General features: G+C 47.7%; 2 protein-coding genes across 2 annotated transcripts in view; one reads left to right on the forward strand and one right to left on the reverse strand.

Annotated features, from left to right (window-relative positions):
* Positions 1 to 3113, forward strand: part of DTX4 (deltex E3 ubiquitin ligase 4) — a 30308-nt gene extending 27195 nt beyond the window's left edge. Inside the window, exon 9 of the mRNA XM_036260087.1 lies at positions 754 to 3113. Within this exon, the coding sequence (XP_036115980.1) occupies positions 754 to 987 (234 nt within the window). The 3' untranslated portion in view covers positions 988 to 3113. The remainder of the gene's footprint in view (positions 1 to 753) is intronic.
* A 2846-nt stretch (positions 3114 to 5959) lies between these two features.
* LOC118628850 (macrophage-expressed gene 1 protein-like) lies at positions 5960 to 8691 on the reverse strand. Its single transcript, XM_036259832.1, has one exon. The coding sequence runs from the start codon at positions 8527 to 8529 to the stop codon at positions 6373 to 6375; it is 2157 nt and encodes a 718-aa protein (XP_036115725.1). The 5' UTR covers positions 8530 to 8691; the 3' UTR covers positions 5960 to 6372.
* Positions 8692 to 19374: the final 10683 nt, after the last annotated feature.

The following is a 19374-nucleotide window of genomic DNA, read 5'->3' on the forward strand; positions in this document are numbered from 1 at the left end:
GCCCACACCATGTTTACAGTCACGCAATTTTGAACCCAGTACATTTTTACCAGGTTTCTTCTTCCTGCTGGACAGGGTGTTAGGTGTGTGTCTTGCTCAACAAAGATAAATGTTTTTAAGTTGTAGCTGAATTAGAACACTTCTGCAAGCCCTAACACCTCTCCGGGCCTCACTCAATAGTAGCTCCTGCCAGACCTCACTCGAAGTGTGGTTGTGAGGACCAGATGAGCAAAGAGAGATGAAATGGCCTTAGAGGTCAACCATGTCATTGCAGTAATATTTCACAACGTTCGCTGTGGGTAAATTAACACCCCGGTCGGGTGGCGGTGGGGTGGCAGGCACAGCTTCAGAATATCTCAGATCAGAAGTGCCTTGAACTCCTAGGTCCTATCTTTTAAAATGCAGCTATGGTTTTGGTACCTAACATTGGTTGAACAGTGTGTTCCAGACGCTACTATTAGAGTACTTTTCATGTAGCACCTGCTAAATGACTCACAGCCTTTAGAGGCAGATCATACCATTGCCGTTTTATAAATGAGGAAATGAAATCTCAGAGAGATGATATATCTTGTCCAAGGTCACCCAGTTAGGCACTGACAGAGCCAAAACCTATCTGCAGGTCCCCAACCTCACATCCAAATTTTCCCTTCACTTAGGCGGCAGGACGCAGGAAGGGGCGGGGCCTTCGCAGGGCTCCACCCCAAAGGCCAACCCCGAAGGCCTGACTTTGGTCGCCTGCCTTTCCTCTGCTAGGTTCTGAAGCTGCTGCTGGTGGCCTGGGACCGCCGCCTCATCTTTGCCATCGGTACCTCCAGCACGACGGGCGAGTCAGACACTGTCATCTGGAACGAGGTCCACCATAAGACAGAGTTTGGCTCGAACCTCACTGGCCATGGCTACCCAGATGCCAACTACCTGGATAACGTGCTGGCTGAACTGGCTGCCCAGGGCATTTCTGAGGACAGCAGTGCCCAGGAGAAGGACTGAGCTGGAAAGGCTTTGGGAGTCAGGGGGTGTGGGGACCACAGGGCAGGAAGTGGGGAGAGTCAAGGTAGAAGTCGGTGCTGTGCCCTCCTGACTCCCTCATCTCCCCTCCTGTCCTGGCTCCACCCCCCAGCCCTCCCAGCCACAGTGGGGGAGCCATATTGAACAAGGGGACATCATTCATAAACCTCATCCATTATAAAAGGGACATGGGATGAGGGCCATGGAGTTTTCGGTGCTGGGTAGGCAAGAACACCGCCCCTCCCCCGCCCGTGGGGGCATGTCAGCACACCCAGGGTGTGGACAGCACATGGGCTCTCCGTACCCTGACCTGGTGAAGCCTGAGGTCCACCACCTCAGCTGGCTTCTTGCTGCTTCCGCTTCCAAAAGTGGAGTTTCTGCTCTTCTCTCCTCCTCGGGAGGCGAGGAGCTCTCACTGTGCAAGGTTGGGGGGCAAAGGGGTGAACCGCTAAACTGCTGTGACACCAGGAATCAACGCCTCGGTGTCGAGCGAGGAAGTGCTTCTTGCCAAGAGGGTCAGGGAGGCAAAGGCCTCTGGGAGCAGGCTCAGCTCTCAGCGTCCTCGGCTTCCCGGGCCCTCCTTCCTCCTCACACCACGGACCTGTCCAAAGAGGCATCTGCTTCTCTCATGCGGATGGATGGGCTCCGGATTCCTCTCTGGGTGGCTTCCCAAGATGTTTCCAGCCACTCGCTGATGAAACCAGAGCCTGCATCCCACTTAGCATCCGAACTGTCCTCAGGGAGAGGAGCCCATAGCCTTCTTCCCCATCCATCCCAGACCAGCTCAAAGGTTCCATGTTTCATCAGGTCACTGTGAGTAGAGCCTGTGCCGGGCGCTGTGCCATCAGTGTATGTGCATATGTGTGCGTGTGCACGTGTGTGTGTGCGTGTGTGCCCGTGCGCACCCCTGCGCCAGGTTGGTGGAGGCGCCCCTCATGTTCTCTTGGTCTCTTTTGCAATATGTCAAACCCAGTTCTGATGGGGATCGGACAGCCAGGCTGTGGCCCCTTGACTCCCCTCACTCTTTGCCAACCCATCCCGTGGTGAACCTGGACCCTGATGGAGGCAGAGCTGTGTGTGGGGAGATGAGGGCTGGACTGACTCCCTTTTTCTATCTCTTTCAAGATTGGACCTGAGCCAGTCTCCATCCAGCCTTGTTTCTCTGAAGGCTGCATTCTGTGTCCATGCAAATTGGTTAGTTAGTGCCCAGGGGCAGTGCTGGGCCCCTCATCTCCCTCGTCTGTCACAGATCGACCTAGAGCACGAGGGAGCCTCATTCGTAACAAGATTAGCATTGCCTTGTGGTCTAGTCCAACCTGCACCTGGGCTGTGTCCCAAGACCCTGTCTCCTCCCTTATTCCTCTTGCCTACGGCTCCCGTTAAGGGGTGAATTGGGTGTCGGGGAAGAGAGAAGGGGGTCAAGAAGGGAAACCCTACGCCCCCTTTGAAAGTGGGTTCTTTGAACTATATGTTTGGGGGAAGTTCCTCTGGATACTAATTTGAATTTATATACCTCATGTTTTGGGGGTTTGACGTATATATATGCATATATATTTCATAATATTTGGAAGGTTTTTGATGCTGGGAAAATGGAAACTAAAGAACCTTCAAAAATGGTACTTAAATGAGAACCGGAAACGAAGCTTTCCTGAGAGCTGCTCGCTGTGAGGTCGCAGCCGTTTTGTCCGTGTGACCAGCGCGTTTACCGGAGTCTCACCCAGTTCCCCGGACACGCTGGTGCTGCCTTTCCTCATGTCCACGCGGCTCTCGGGCCTGGCACCGGCTCCAGCAGAGGGAGCTCTGGTGGGAAGAAGTGTGTCTGCCCTCTTGGTTCCAGCCTCGCCCATCGGTCCACAGCCGTGTATCTCACAGCAAACTGGGAGGTCGGTCCCGAGTTCGCTGCACCACGGAGTCGTTTCCTGCCACAGCTGGGAAGGAAACATGAGCTCCATGGAAGAGACGTCCCTGCAGTGTGGAGCGTCACACCCATGCCCTTGCCAGGCTACCCTTGTCAGGTGTCTGCTGAGCGGGCCACCCACAGCGATGAGGAATGCGACGGGGTGGTGGGCAGGGGCAGGGCTGTGCCGTAGGAGGTGGGGGAGGAAGAAGACGTGCTTTGACAATGGGCAGTGGGGAGAAACCAATTTTGTGCATCAGGCAGAGAAAGTGTGGGGAGGGAAGGGGACCCAGAGAGCGTCCAAGGCAGGCTGTGCGCCAGGGGCAACACCACTTTCAGAATAAGTCTTTATACCTTCAAGCCTTTTCCCGGGATGTTGATTGTCTGTGTCCCATGTCTCTTCCTCTTGAGGATACTTACTAGGGACAACCTCATCCTCATCTACTTGTGGGACATTCCGGGCAGAGGGATCTTGAATTCCCTTTCTAACACTGTGCCAGGCAAGGCGGGAGGCCTTCGTTTGCGCTTTCTCTTGAGCCGACTTCGAAAGGTAGCATCTGGGGTTCGGTGAGAACTCTGCCAGCAGAGGCCGGGCACACCCACTGCTTTGACACAGGAGTGTCCCCGCGGGAAGGCCTGCCGAGCCCCCTGGCCCACGCAGGGACTTCATGCCTTTCCATTCATCATCAGCACCAGCAGCCCCGTTCCTCCCTCCCTGAGTCTCCGGGGATGACACACCCTGTCCAATGCTCATCCCTAAAGATGAATTGTGTGTATGTGGTTGTGTGTGCCTTTATGTGTGTGCCTCTGTGGTTTTAGACTTGCTCAGAAGTACTCGTCCTGGAATTGCACTGCCGTGTGCACGAGGACCGGGTGGGGGAGGCCCCATGTGGTACAAGACAGGGCCCTGTCACTTTCCTTTGTGGTCGCTGGCATTTGAGTGGGGGTGGGGTTCTGGGAGAGGGCAGGTGAATGTCCCATGTAGTTCTTTGTAACTGGTGTGTTTTGAAGTCCTTGGTGTTGCTCTGTGAGAGGACATCGCCACCTGGTGCTCATGAGGTGTACATGCAGAACAATAAACGGCAAATGCACAACCACAGATCGTTGTCAGCCTCCTTTCTATGGGTCAGGGCACCTAGCCGGGAGGCATTTGGGGCATCTCCCCGAGCCTGTAAGCAACCACAAACCCTTCCACACATTTGACCGAGGGACCTGGCTTGACCTCTTGTTCCTCTAAAGAAAACAGACCATATGACAGACGAAGTAAGTCAATGACCCTGCGGGGGAAAGACTTTAAAAACGGTGAATGTCCACTTCTTAAAGTTCCCCTCACCTGAGCACACTAGAGCGTATGTTCCAATAGTTCACAAGCTGCTGTTTTTCAAATACGTGTTTAGCACGAATCATCCCGATATCAACAAGAACACAATAAAATGAGACAGCAAAGCCGCCTTTGTTCCCCAAACGTGTCTCCAGAGTGTGGTTTCTGAAAGCCAGCTGGCCTTCCCCAGACCAGCCTGGGCTCACCAGCCAGGAAAGCGGGGCTCAGGAACCCTCCCTTCTGGGTTCTGACTTGGTAAAAGGACTTGATCAGGTATACTGTGAACTCCCACACTCCGATGTCCTTGGGGGGAGCGGTCGGGCAGAGGGTTTATGAAGTACCTATTTTAATGCATACTTATGTGCAATTTTGCTAGTCAAAATATAAGTGTGCAACGCTTTGCATTTGAACGGGCGGTCAGTGCATCAGAGGTCTGGAAGCCCACAGCTGTCCTTCGTCTCTCTGACTCAGTCATCTTCAAAGAATTCCTGGGAAAGCCATTCTTTGCAAAAAAGTGGTTAGCTTGGCTGACACTTAACCCACAAACACCCAGCGGTGCAGAGGACCGTTTTCATGCTTAAGAGGCGGGGTGAAGTGAAGGGGCTGGAGAAATCAGTGTCCCTGGCTGGGCTGTGGAAAGAGCAGGGCTCACGTCTCTCATCCCAGCGGGAGTTTCGGGAGCATCCTCCTTCCCCGTGTCCCACGGGCTGGGACGCTCCAAGCTCCTCAGAAAAGGACCTGTGCCAGCCTAAGCTACTGACGGTGAATGTGAATCAGGAGAGGACACGTTATCCCTCACAGAAGATCACTCACTAATGACATTAGATTCAATGAGAAATAGATAACTTTTTTAAAAGTTGCGGAGGAGCATGGAGGCACCCTGGTAATCACAGTTGGGTGAGATTGGTACTAACACTGGGCGAAGGCCCGTGTGCGAGGTGACAGCCGTGCATCCTGTCCGGTGCTCCCAGGAGCTCAGCCTGAAAGAATGTCACACATGGTGTTGGGTGCCTGTTCTGTTTCATTCAAAAGCGTGGATTGGGTCATGCTGGCCCCTTTCTGTGCAAAGATCGAGGCAAGGGGTTCTGTCCTGTTTGGGTGTTCAGGAGGGTTGTAAAACTTAGCTGTGGGCTTACTTTGACTTCTTGTTTTATTCTTTATCTCCCACCCCCAGAAAAATGCAGACTTCCTGTTGGAATGTGGTGGGAGGAGTTGGGGGGTCAGGAAGGATAAGGGCCACTCCTGGAAGAGGAGGGGGTTGTATTTTGGTTACACAGACCAGGAAACTGCAACATTTAATGACAAGCTAAGAGAAAAGCCAGGTAGGTGGTTGCAGGTAAGAATTCCAAATTCCCCTGAGCACCAGACCCTTCTCCAGTTTTTATCTTTTCTTCGCCCCTTTTCTACAAGGTTTCCCTTCTCCCTTGACATACTAATAGAAGTTTACAAGTTAAAGTTTTTTCTGAGGACTTTACAGTCCAAAGTTGTGGTCTGGTCCAAGTGAGTCTTAAATTGTGGGGAAGTTAGAAAACATCGGGTTTGGCACAAGCAACATATTTCGTGTCAGATAATGTTGAGGTGACCCAGGGGAGATGACACAGAGCCCCCGAAGCTGAAAAGCCTCCTGTGTCTTCTGTGGGGCTCTGTCAGCCTCTGGGAACATGAGATTCAGAGAACTTTAAGAAAAACAAACTAGTTGGAGGGTAACCCTTAAAGGCAGAATTGTTTTTTAATTATTTTTTTCAAAGCAAATATTCTTACAGCTTGTGAATTGGAACCACAGCCAACCTCAGACTAACTGCATCATCTCCAAATCCAGATGTCAACAGTCCCCCTCCTCTCTGTTTACACACATGCATTCCGGTGGAAATATTAATGGTGCACATAGAGAAAAGATACCTGTTTCATGTTTTAGGCCCCAGGATGACTTCTGCTTAGAACATCACAGCTTCTCTCCAACTCCCCACCCCAAACTCGTCCATGTAGCTCTGTTAATTTCCCGGCCCAGAGACCTAGAGAAGTCACGAAGTTATACCTGCTTTGGATTGCACCTGCCACTTTAGTAGTTAGGAAGGCAGAGTGGAGAGAGAAGGAAGGAGAGAGGTACCTGGAGCTCTGTCTGGAGATGAAACAGTTTCCCGGGAGAGATTTAGGCTAGACACGGCTCCTGCTCTTGGTCAGGGGTGACATCCCCTGCCTCTGCAGTGCCAGGAGCCAAACTCTGCCTCTCTTCTTCTATGGCCCGGTATCCCCTCTTCTTGTACTTCCGGGCGCCATAGATCACTAGGGCGATGACAACTGCCAGGGCGGTGGTGACCCCCAAGGTAACCCCAGCAGCAGCTCCTCCCGACAGACCGCTGCTGTCCCCGTGGATGACCTTCATGGCCCTGCGCAGCTCCAACGGCTCCCCCAACCTCCACCGGTTGGTCTGGGAGTTTTTAATCCAGGAGCTGGAAGTCTCCATGTTCGTCACTACGACAGTGTTGGTGGCAGCCTGACTCATGAGGGGTGGCCGGGTGTAAGGTGGGAGCCTGGCAGGGGGCAGAGACCCACCTGTAAAGAGCCCAGACTTGACACAGTAGGACACTTGGCACCCATCACTGATGAGGGCGAGGTGTTGGCTGAAGCCCCCAGGACACTTTTTCAGAGCAGGTGCCTCTAAGTCTTTGGATATGGCAGAATCCACCAAGGGATTCCCAACTGCACAGCTAAAGAACCCACCAAAGGGGACCGAAAACCTATATCCCAGCTCATAGTCCTGAGAGGCACATACCTTGAGGCTTTCAAAGAGTCTCAGTGGAAAATAGCCAGCGGGGCATGACTGGGCGTTTGTCAAAGGGTTGATGCTCTTACTGCCGAAGAGGCCCCCAAAGAGCAGTCCTGAGTCTTCCGGTACTTGACCACTGGCCACGCACCAAAATGCCCTAAATTCTGCCTTTGCCACTCGGAACACATCTTCACACACCGTCTTGCAGAAGACAAAGAGGGTGCACTTCCGGACACACTCCAGGCCATTGTAACCCTCCTCGTGGCCCTGGGTTAGGAGGTGGATGGGGGAGTAGCCGGAGGGACAGGAGAAATCACCAGTGAGTGGATTCTTCTGCACCAAGTGTTGGCAGACCTGGACAGCCTCCTTCCCTGACAGCTGGGTGCATTCCTGATAAACCCCACCAAAGGAGAAGTTGGTCATTTTCCCCTCGCAAGACCCATCATTGGTGTTGGCCTGAAAGTTAAAGTTGGGCGAGTTGAGATCTGTGCATCCAGGGTAGGTGTTGAACGTGTAGTAGCGCCTCACAGCGGTGTCCACCGTCTTAGACAACTTCTTCACCAAGGGCCCTGGCAAGTCAGGCAGCATGTCGGGGTTGATGAAGAAATTCAGAGGCAGGCCAACACGGTCTATGGCCACCAGGTGGTTGGTGATGCCCTGCTGCCAGGTCTGGAGGGTGATGCCTGGGTAAAAAGGAACCCCTCCAATGCTTTGCACCCTGGAGTGGGTTCGGTTTGAGAGGTAGCTCTTGGTGAAGGCATTCTGTGAGGTGTAGTTCTCCTCTAACTTGAAGTTCACGATGTTGAGGAAAACAGCACCAGCAGAGGCTGTCACAACACTACGGCTGCTCTGGCTGTCCTGGAGGAAGGAGGATCGGATGTGGTCCTCCTGAAGGAGGACAGCCCCCGCATCCACACTGGTGATGACATGGGTGCCATAGTTGAGGACCAAGAGCTCTGCCAAGTAGGTGGCCATCCGTGTCTGGTTGTTCTCCAGACGGTCAGAGATGTCCATGAGCAAACTCTTAAACTCTGAGTTTAGTTCTGAAATTGGGTTGATTTTGACTGTGTAGATCAGGTTTCTTACCTGAACCTGAGTGGTTACAGCTTGGTCCTTCACTTGAAGGGTCTTCATCCTCTGGAACTCCGCAGAGAATTTGCCGTTGACTTTGGAAAAAAGGGAGAGTTCTGTGTTGATGGAGAAGGAGGTGCTGCTCTGGTAATTCACCCAGGACTCCAGGATTTCTGAGTTCATCTCCAAGTTGCTCTGTTTCTGGGGAATGGTGAAGATTTCATCGGGGATGATGTACTGTCCATCCTCTGTGGTCCTGCATTTGGTGTAAGTCAAGTCCATTACTCGTCCCATGTCCACATTCCGCAGATTATCCCAGCCCCCTCCAGGTAAGACTTCCAAAACAGGTAGTTTCAAGGCATTCTTGCATTTTTGAAATCCAGTCTCGTCCGTCTCTCCTGGAGGCTTGTCCATGTCAGCCCATGCTGCCACGACCCAGAAGAGGATGGCACCCCTGAAGCTGTTCATGGTTCAGACAGCCTCTGCCCCAAGCCAGCCTCAAGCAATGCCCGGCGAGCTTGGCGCAAATTGAACTGGTGGGACAGACAGCAGTTGCTGAAACAACAAAAAAACTCAACAGTTCTCCTAAAGCCACCAGTTCCTCTTTAGGCTGTTCTGGTTGCAAAATGAAGAAATGAGTCAACTGGAACACTGTGGTCCATCAGGACTTTGAAAACATGATGGTGTACTAGATCTCCCTCACAGTTAACTGCCCTAACTGTTCCCCACAGCTCCCACGCTGCAGCAGCAGAGGGTACTCAGGAGAACTGCAACCACAGCCCTTACTGTTTCCTCCAACGAGCTTTCAGGCTGACAAGGAAAAGCTCTGGTTTTGCTTTCTATTCACTCTTTTGATGTTTCGAGCTTTTTCTCTGACTGCTCTTTCCTGGAACTCCAGTACTGGTCTCACGATGCTGTGAGTGCAGAGGTAAACAGCAGCATCACTCTTACTGAAACATCCTGCCTCCCCCACACCCAGGCTGGGTATGGCCCCGGTTTCCCATTCACCTGAGGATGAAAGCTGTTCCCACAGAAGAAAGGAGTGAAACTCATGGACTTGGCTCCTGTGGGGTTTCATAAGCCCTAACAGTCCCCGCTTTGGAGATGGCGTTATCTGGGGCGGAGCTGAAGGCATCTGAAGAGGATTTCACTTGCTACACGCTGGGAATCTCAGCTTTCATTGTCCCCAGCGTTCAGAGTGAAGGTGAGGGGTCCCCACAAGGTACTGTTGTTTTTTTCCGGATAAAAATGTTTAAACAAAGAGATAATCCACACTAATATCTAGGTTTTGATTTAGCAAAAGCAGACTGTAGCCAAAGAATATATTTGTATACACATTTATACACCGTGTGTGGGGGTGTAGCTGGCAACTATTTGATACCTGCCATTCCATTGCTAAGTGCATATAATCGGTACAGGTGCCTAAAAAGAAGCATGAGTCTTCATTACTCAATGTTTTTTAAAGCAACAATTCATTTATTATATCATTTGAACATAATTTCACAAAATTTCTTTAGTGTACTAACGCTAGGGCATGAGAGCCCATAATTCAGAATAGTGTTTCCAGACTCATTGATCCAGTGCCAGGATTAACTAAGGCTCAGCTCTGTCAATTCTTTGGGACAACTAGTATGCGTCTTAGTACATTTAGTGGTAGCCAGGGAATCCAGGGGAGTGGATAGACTCCCCAGTGTACTCTCATGGCTCCCCAGACCAGACCATGAACCAGATGCAGCGCTGAGGTTGAAAAAGTTATGCTCTGGGATATAAGTATCACTACACTATCACCTGAATACATCCTGGAAAGCCAGTTTCAAGGAATTGAATGACCTCAAATTGCCATGGATGCAACTGACAGTGTTCTCAGAAATCATGAGGCCAGTGGTCTTGTCTCACAGGGTGAGCTTCACTAGTTATTATTAAAATAACAATTGTATTGTGTTCTTAAAATCCAGAAACAGACATTTTGGGTGTATTCATGCCTTAGTTATCAAGCTTCAGGGAATTCACTTATACCCAAGAAGGATTAATTTATGGACCAGTTTCCAGTAGATACTTGGGTAGGGAAGCAAGCCTCTACATAGGATGCCCTGGTTAACTTTCAAATCAGTTGTAAATGTACAGCTCAGTAGAATAATCCAAGAACTTGAAGAAGTGGAGTTCTGTGTCTTTTAGTACTTCCAAAAAATATGTTAAAATATCTACACATTTTTCTTCATACTGTTTCAGAGTTAACTCATCAGAATCAGAAAACTCTCTCACACAGTTTTGAAGACATGCTAGTAATTTTCTACTCTTTCTTATCCCTTTAATAAATCCTGTTAATAAATCTTCTGCAATGAGAGCATTAGCAAGGTGAACGTCGATGATGCTACGTTCAGGTGTTCCTACATTCTGAAACAACCAGTCATTGTCATTTTTTTTGGAGAGCCTTCCTCTTCATTTTTATCACAGCAAAAATTGAAAATAGCTGAAAGAGCCAATAAGAGTGAAATTACATTGCATCCATGTGACAAAACATTTTATTGCCATCATAGTTAAATATTCAAACAATTTCAATGACATGAGAAATTCTTAGGCCATAATGTTAAGTGAAAAAAGCATGATATACATTCAACATGACCTCAACTATGCATAAATATATATAAAAAGACAGATATACAAAAACTCATTGACAGTAATTACATCTGGTTGGTAGGTTTTTGTGAACCCTGAGATGAAAGAATCACTTGACATGACCCACGAAAGAGTTTATCTGCTGAGGTGGACTCTCCATGGTCCACCAATTTTATGAATAATAGAGTCTAATGGCCACTCACTGACAGGGGTTCCTCATGTGCTCTGTATGCCAGGAAGAACCTCAGACTGGACTTTTGGCTTCCCACACTATGCCCTGATTGTTTACGCCATCTGAGTCAACCACTGAAGGCAAGCCCTGGTTTTTCTTCCTACCAATGGACTAAGACATGCCCAGTCCAATCAGAACTATACAAGTCATTTGCATCTCTGCCAACTAATCAAAACTGCATGGTTTAGACCATTCAGAACTGTATGATTAGATACCTCATTTACATAAGACAGCCTAGTTGACAACTGGGGCAGAAACTTTGGCTATAAAAAAAGCTGTGGTACATGTACACAATGGAGTACTATGCAGCTGTAAGGAAGAAAGATCTTTTATCCTTTGAGATGGCATGGAAGGACCTGGAGAGTATTATGCTAAGTTAAACAAGCCAAGCAGAGAAAGACAAATATCACGTGATCTCACTTATTTGTGGAATATAGTGAACTAAACAAACTGATGAACAAAATTAACCCAGAGGACATAGAGGTGGGGTACAGACTGACAAGCCTCAGAGGAGGAGGGGCTGGGGGGAAGAGGTAAACCATAGAACTTACATGCATGTATGGATGACCAAAGAACATAGACAACAAAGCTGGGGATGGGGCATGGGGGAAGGGAGGAGGGTGCCAATGGGAGAAAAATGAGAAACATCTGTAACAAAAACAAATTTAAAAAAAAAAAAAAAAGTGGCCTCCGCCCTGGGTGGTTTGGCTCAGCAGTTGAAGTGTCCGCCTGCAGACCAGCAAGGCCAGTTTTCAGTTCTCGCTAAGGGTACGTACCTTGGTTGCAGTTTGTCCCCAGCCCCGGTTGGGGTCATATAGCTGGCAACCACTCGATGCGTTTCTCTCACATCGATGTTTTTCTCTCTCTCCCTCCCACTCAATCTCAAGATAAATGCAAAAAAAAAAAAAAAAAATGTCCTCGAATGAGAATAAAAAAATAAATAAAAAGTGGCCTCCCCTTTGTCTCAGCGGAACACAATTTAGATTGCTACCTGAAGCTGCGTCTCCCTGGCCGCAGCTCCTTTTGTCTCAAATAAATACTTTTTATTCTTTACTACAGTCCAAAATTAATTTGGGTTTATAGTTGGATGAATTATTTAAATTTTTTTCCTCTTACGTTTCTGTGTTTTTGAGCTCTCAACAATGAGCATGTCTTTAATCACTTGACACATTTTTATTGAGACTCTAGTTAAGTACCCAACACAGGGATGAGTACTGAGTAACCACTACTTTGGACTCAGGAAAATAACAGACAAATATACTTCTTTTTAAAAAAGAAGAATTATTTCTGGAATTTCCATATACCTGAAATGATCCGAAGCCTACGACTCTGTGTTTGCTGTGCTCAAGCAAGTTCTCTCTTCGTGTCCCAGGGAAACGGCGAAAAGAGAAGTGCAGATGAAGGCAATTTCAATTCAACTTAAATTTGCATGCCAGCCGCACGCACCGCTGCTCATAATGGTCAAAGGTGAAGAAGCAGCCCGCACAGTTAGATCTGAGAGTTACACCCACTTCTTCCTTGCTTCACCCCGCTCACCAGCAATTTCCTCTACTTCTTTCTTGTGCTGAAGTACAGACGCCATCGCAGAAACTCTCCAGATGGCCACCCGCAAGGGCCCCGGTCTAAAAACTGAACTTTGGTCTCTAAAAGAAACAGCTGACTTTTCTGCAAACGGTATCCATCTGTGTTACAGAAGCATGATTTCACTTCCTCCAAAGAGAGGCAAGAGGGAAGCCCCCGTCTGCTTTCTTTCTCAGTTTGAGCGCGTGAAAACTTCTGCCATCGTCTCGGGCAGAGCCAAGCTGTGATTCCGGCCTGAGGTTCAGTTCTGTGTGGGCTTGGAGCTGGTCCAGGTGTTTCCGACTTTCGGGTTTTACCACGCTCTGAAATGAAGGCGGGGGTTTGGGGGGGGGTCTGGCTGTGTTTGTAGGGACCGTTTTCCTTTCTTATTTTTAGCAGGAACCTAGGAAAGCAGTCTGAAAACTGACAGTCAAATAATTGCTAAGTGGATTGCAGAACAATGATGTTTACAGACTGTGGAATAAACTTGGATCTAAAAAAAATCTAGGAGATATCAGTCAACAAAGCGATAATCATTTCTTTTCTGAACTGTTGATTCCTAACCCTATAGAGTTGCTTTGTCAGCTTCTTCCCTTCAAAGACTGCTCTTCCCATCCGGATTGTTTGTGTCCTGACCCCACAAATAAGAACAGAGTGGGTTCTTGACTTCAATTAATTTTGTGGGTAAAAGAGGACCCACGTGAAATTCTGCGTATCCCCATTGAAAGCGAGGCCAACATTCAGCAGCCATTTGATTTTGTTTCTCTACTCACACTTTTTCCTTCTAACTTTTCTAATTCTCTTCACCAGCTCTTCCCGTTCTGCTCTCTTTTCTCTTTGCCATTTCCATGTTTGGGTTTGGAGGATACGAGTCTGTGACTTGAGGTGGTACTTCCACTACACTAAAGAAGAAAATTTTGATTTGGCCAAGACTGTCTTTTCTTTCTTCCCCAGGTTCAAATTTTATTTATTTTCTCTCTTTTAAGTTAAATTTCTTGGGGGTGACATTGTTTATAAGATTATATAGTTTTTTGAAGATACAAGTCTGTGATGTATCATCTATACATGGCGTTGCCTGCCCACCACCCAGAGTCAAACCTGCTTCCTTTAGGCAGACATCACTGATCAGCCACAACTTTCACGTCCGCTGAGCTCTGAGGCTGCCTCAGTATTCTCAGCACAGTTCTCCAGGACATTCTAGCAGAAGCCTATTTCATCCACCCATTAACTAAACACTGATTGAACACCTGTCATTTTTTTCAGGCATGCCTAGTTAGTTCTGGTTTTGGAGTAGCCAGCGTCCGATTTAATGCTATTTCAAGGGTCTGGTTGACTGAGGAAGCCCTCAGAGCTACCCCTCTATGCCCCAAGCGGAGCCCCTTAGAGACTGAGTAGTTCGGACCAATCTCGTCCCCATCTGTCTTCAGGTGTCCTGATGATGTCAGCCTAGCAAGAAGGGTGCCTCTTGTATTCTCCTTCAGCTGTAAGAGCTTGACAGGGAGAGCTTCGCACACAGCGGACTGTAAACTCGGTGGGATTTCCCTGACATCCTCCCTGCTCCGTCCTGGTATCTTTCCTGTTATGAAACTTCCTCTTTGAGGATGATTTGAACATGTGACCTCTCTGGGCTAACTGCTGACAGATGTCATATTTCTATATTTGTTTCATTATTGGGTAACACAAAACCAATCTAACATTCATTTTTTTCCCTCTCGTTACAGAATCTTCAGATGCACTTTGAACTACCATTTTTCTTTTGACCTAAAATAACCATAAGTTTGGTTAAAGTAAAAAACAAGTGAGTTAGGTGAGGTGATTTCCAGAATTGTGTGTACTTGGGAGCTTTGGGTCCTCCACTGAAATATTCCTATTGTCTCTACTTCCTTGTGTGTGTGATCTAAATATGAAATTAGGAGCATGAGCTGGGTTATGGGTCTATTTGGGTTCTAGAGTTTGTTCTGCTTTGTATAGTCACTCAGAATATCTCAACTATAAGACTGATAGACATGGGTGTGAAATGAGTTTTCAGAATTGAAATATAGGCAGCATCCTGGCTCCCTATAGGACTCTGGGCGAGTTCTGGGGTCTGTGTAAGCCTCCGTGTACTCAATTGTGAAACAGAAACAGGATCTACCTCTGCGTTATAAAATTATTAAGAGGATTGACTGAAATCATCTGAGTAAAGCTCCGTTTGACTCAGGTAGGAGATGATTGTACATCAGCTTTCAGCTTTGCCGAACTCATTGCTGCAACCTTCAGATTGATTCTGCGGTTCAACCCTTACAGGAAGGGAATGCGAGCAAAGCATCGAGGAGCATCTCAGGAGGTTGGCTTTCCTCCGGTCACCCATTTGACAGCACGGGAAGCCATGCTGACTCAGAGGGACCACCTGGGCATCTTATGTAAATGTCCTAGACAAAGATGTGCATCTCTCCAAAGAAAAGAATCTGATAATAATGCCATTTGGATTAATGACACAGGTAAATTAGAAGGGATTGGTTGTTCTATCAAAGAATGTGTCCTAGGAGTCTTTTACAATGAGGTTGAAAACTTTCCCTGTAAATACCCAGCTAATCAATGTTTTAGGCTTTGAAACCCAATGGTATATCTATGGTAACTGTTCAGTTCTGCCACTGTAGTGCAAAAGTCGATGCTATGTAAATGCGTGGGCATGGCTGTGTCCCAGTACATCTTTATTTACAAACACAGACCAGGGCTGGATTCTGTCTGGGATCTGTGGTTCACTGATCCCCGACTTAGATTCACAGAATTATAGAATCCCACGACGGAAACGACCCACCCTTCTCAGCCAACACTGGAGCTTCCTCCAAGAGTCTCACAAATCCCTCAGCCAACCTCTGCTTGGATGTGTCCAGGGCAGGGTGGTTCCCTGCCTCCTCTCTGTGATCCGTCCTGATTCTTAGAAAACTTGGGTGGTCAATAAATATTTGTTGGAAAGATTAAACAAACAAACAAACAAATAAATGTAAGACACTTGCCATCTTAGGACTCTTTTCCTGAGATTCCAGAAGAGTTGATGGCAGAGGCCTGGGAGGGTGATGGGAAAAAGACATTCCACTTAGGAGGGGCATCCAGTCTACGTTTGAAACCGACAAGAACCCGCATCCCAGAAACCATTTTATGCCAGCATTCTGAGGCCTGTCAGATTGGGGCTAGACAAACACTAAAGGACGAATATTGTATGCTTCCACTTATGAGTAAGACCTAGAATAAGCAAATTCACAGAGATAGAAAGAGGAATCGCAAAATAGCATTTACCAGGGATTGGCAGAGAGAGAAGTAATATCGGTCATCCCCACCCCTCACCTCTCAGAGCACCTGGCCCCTCCCCGAGAAGAATCCAGTTTTTGGTGTAGTCTCCCCCAATACCCAGGCTCAGTAAGAGGAGGCTGCTAGATTTAGCAAATACAAATACAGGATGCCCAATTCTATTTAAATTTTAGATTAAAAACATAATTTTTTCCAGTTTTTTTAAGTACTTTTAATTAAATTAATTGGGGTGACATTGGTCAATAAAATTATATAGGTTTCAAGTGTACATTGTAATGATACATCATCTGTACATTACATTTTGTGCCCACCCACCACCCAAAGTCAAACCATCTTCGGTCACCATATATTTGACACCCTTTATCCTTTTTCTACCCCCACCCCCATTCCCTCTGGTGACCACCAGACTGTTGTCTGTGTCTGTTACAGAAATCATATTTAGTATATGTATGTCCCATGCAGTATTTGGGGCATACTTATGCTAAGAAAAATAGTCATTGGTTATAAAAAATTCAAATTTAGCTGAGCATCCTATATTGTATCTGGAGACCCTACATAGTACTGAACGCAGGGAGACTCTGGCCCCTTCTTCACTTCTGAGCTCAGATGAAGCACCGGGCCATGGAGATAAGATACGGCTTCTCCAGAAGTTGGTCAGAGGAGTTGGATCGTTTAACCCAGAAGCACAGAGGATTGATGCCACATGCCAGGGAGGCTCGATGTGTTAAGATGAAAGGTATGAGGGATCTGGCAAGTATCTGCTCTTCCTTTCTCCCTACAGTGGACTGCTTTGCGGACCAGAGCTTTCCTGTCGTCCATCTGACGACGTTTACGTGCCTAGGCAATTGTCTGTGTATTTCTTTAAGCTGCCGTCGGTTCAGTAATACGTCCCCGCAGCCGTGTTTGGTCTCCTTCCCCACCTTATCTCTCTTTAACCCTTACATTTCTTGTCCTGGGAATGTACCTCCCAATAAAACATGAATTGATGGAGAGCAGTAATTAATATTAATGTCCCCTCTGTGTGCTCCATAGCATCCCTTGCATTTTTAACTGTATATTTGATGGATTTTTTTTCTCTTCATTCTCTTCTCTAGTAAACTGTAAGCTCCTTATGGGAAGGGAGTGTGCCTTTTGATTCATCATTGTATTGCTAATCTAGCGCAGTATCTGGTACACAGCAGATGCCCAGTCGATACGTGTTACTACTGGATAAAGCAGACCAAGTTGGCAATATTTCTCAAACATGTCCCTGGAAAAGCAGGCCATGACTGCTTGGGAATGAATAGTCAAGCTGAGACAACAATATTATAGGAATCTTGTTTCCGTTGACTTCAGTATTTTTGAGCACATACTCTGGGTCTAGCTTGTGTTTTTCGTACTTTGTATTATTAAAAAATTTGGTTTTCTGGTCTATATTTGTATTCTGGGTGAATATCTTACATAATAGATGACTTACTTATAAGAGCCCAGAGGGAGAGCGTCTATGTGCCAGGAGCTTTTGCCTTATTTATTTTTGATCTGGTATTTAAGACTCTGGCCCTGCGGGACCAAACCCAAATGCATTCCAGACCCACCTTGGTCCCCCTCTCTGCCAAGTATGTTCAGCTAATCCTCCTACGCAGCCTGCAGGCAGGGTGAGGCAGAGGTCGGGAGGAAGGAGGAACCACCACCGAACTGAACTGCTTGTCACTGGCAAACTGCTCCTCGATCCAATCAGAATTGGATCCTGATGGTATTTCCATCATGCTGACAGTCAGGAGAAGGACTAAGGAAAGCAGGCAGAGAAGAGGAAAGACAAACATGTCAGCATAATCCAAAAAGAAGATAGGAGGGGTTTATCTAAAAATTCTAGTTATCAGAGAGCTCAATCTGAGCTTCACGAATAAGAACGAGGGCCTTGGGTCTGGGGTTTCCCAGGTCCTGAGTAGGCCTTACGGTCCCTCTCCTCCTGGTTCCTCTCTTAAAGCTGGTTTTCATTTCTACCTTGAGAAATGAGGGAAGCACAGGGCACTAAAAGTAGCCCAGGGCTAGGATTCTGGGAACTTGGATTCTATTCCTCATTCTGTCACTAACCTTAGACAAATCACTTCGCTCTCTGGTCTCTGTTTCCCCATTCGTAAGATAAGAAGGTTCATTGGGATCCTATCCGGCATCTGCACAAGGCATGATCTGTGCATCCCCAGTCCAACTGCAACCTGGAAAGCTATGCCTGGAATCTTTTACTAAAAATATTAAGAGTGTTCTATTCCGTACAGGTCGAGGCATGCGTGTTTTCAGTGTGGCTGCTGCTGCTGCTTCCTCTTGGCAACTTGTTTCCTTGTTTGGTTTGTAATTTATGACTCTTGAGCTCCTTGGCCACTGTGGTTTGCTCTGGCAAGCCTTTTGCTCTGGTTTGTGCAGTTATTCCTCCAAAATAATTTAAACTTGGTCTCTACGGAGGCCTCATGCTCCTACTGGACCAGTGGTTATGGTCATTTCTTGGTTCAGTGTCCATGTGAATGAAAACCTCACATCTGTGTGATCACAAGACTGGGGTTCTGATACTTCCTGGAGGAGGGTAAGCCTCCCACCCACTTTCCACAGGTGAGCGGGTGGAGTTCTTTTCATGTGCCTGTGGTGGCTGACACAGCCCCTCTCGATTCCCAGGACAGCTGCCAGTCCCCCTTGAGCGCCATTCAAAGGACCAGTGGTCTGGGGTCACCTGCCACAGCCCTTGAAGACCGGGGACACTGGATGAGGTCTACCTCTGGCTCAGAGAGCCCTCAGCCAGGGCTTCAGCGCCCACTCACTGCTCTGTCCTGAGTTCTGTCTTTCTGGCTGTGAAAGATGCCCCTTTTTTGTTTGGCACCTTTGTCTTTGTGTTCAGAAATGTGTTTGGGCTGGTGTCTAAGGGAGAGGAGCATCTCCATGCGACAGCTCAGCCAGCCAAATTCTCTCTTGTTATGGTTATTTTGTACAGCTAACTTTTTCATAGATATTATAATGAGTATCCACACACGCACTGTGGTGTTAGGATTGGGGGAAACAAACTTTCCTCCCATCACACCTCTCCTCCCAATAAAAGAACATCTTCACTGAAGTCTGAAACCTTCCAGAAGCAACAACGTTCTCCCCACAGGGGATGCTCGGGCTTCGATGTGACCTGCCTTTCTCTCTCCCTGCACCCCAGAAAAAGACGGAGAACTGCAGTTCTCATGAGCTAACAAGAGCAGGGAGAGGGACGAGAGCAGCTGGTCACTGCGGAGGTGGAGAGAGGAAAAGCTGAAGAAAGCCTGGTCCTCGGTAGAGAAAGGTCTGAGCCTGACCGTACTAGCTGCAGAACGTTCACGAGAACCAGTGCCCCTCCCACCTTGCTTCTATGGTGTGTGTGCGTGTGAGAGTGTGTGTGTGTGATTGCATGTGTGTCAGTGTGTGTAGAGAAAAGTGCACAGTGAACACACTAGGAATCAGGAGCCCTGGGTTTGAGTCCTGGCCTCGTCACTTTCTCTCAAATTGCATCTTTTCTCTGGATTTTCATTGCCTCATTCACAACATTAGAGGATTTTATTAAATTTATAGATCGCAAACCTAATTTTAGCAGTGGAAATGTTATCATCAAATGCAAGCTTGCACCG

This window comes from Molossus molossus, unplaced genomic scaffold (genome assembly GCF_014108415.1).
Source record: "Molossus molossus isolate mMolMol1 unplaced genomic scaffold, mMolMol1.p scaffold_m16_p_13, whole genome shotgun sequence".
NCBI lineage: Eukaryota > Metazoa > Chordata > Mammalia > Chiroptera > Molossidae > Molossus > Molossus molossus.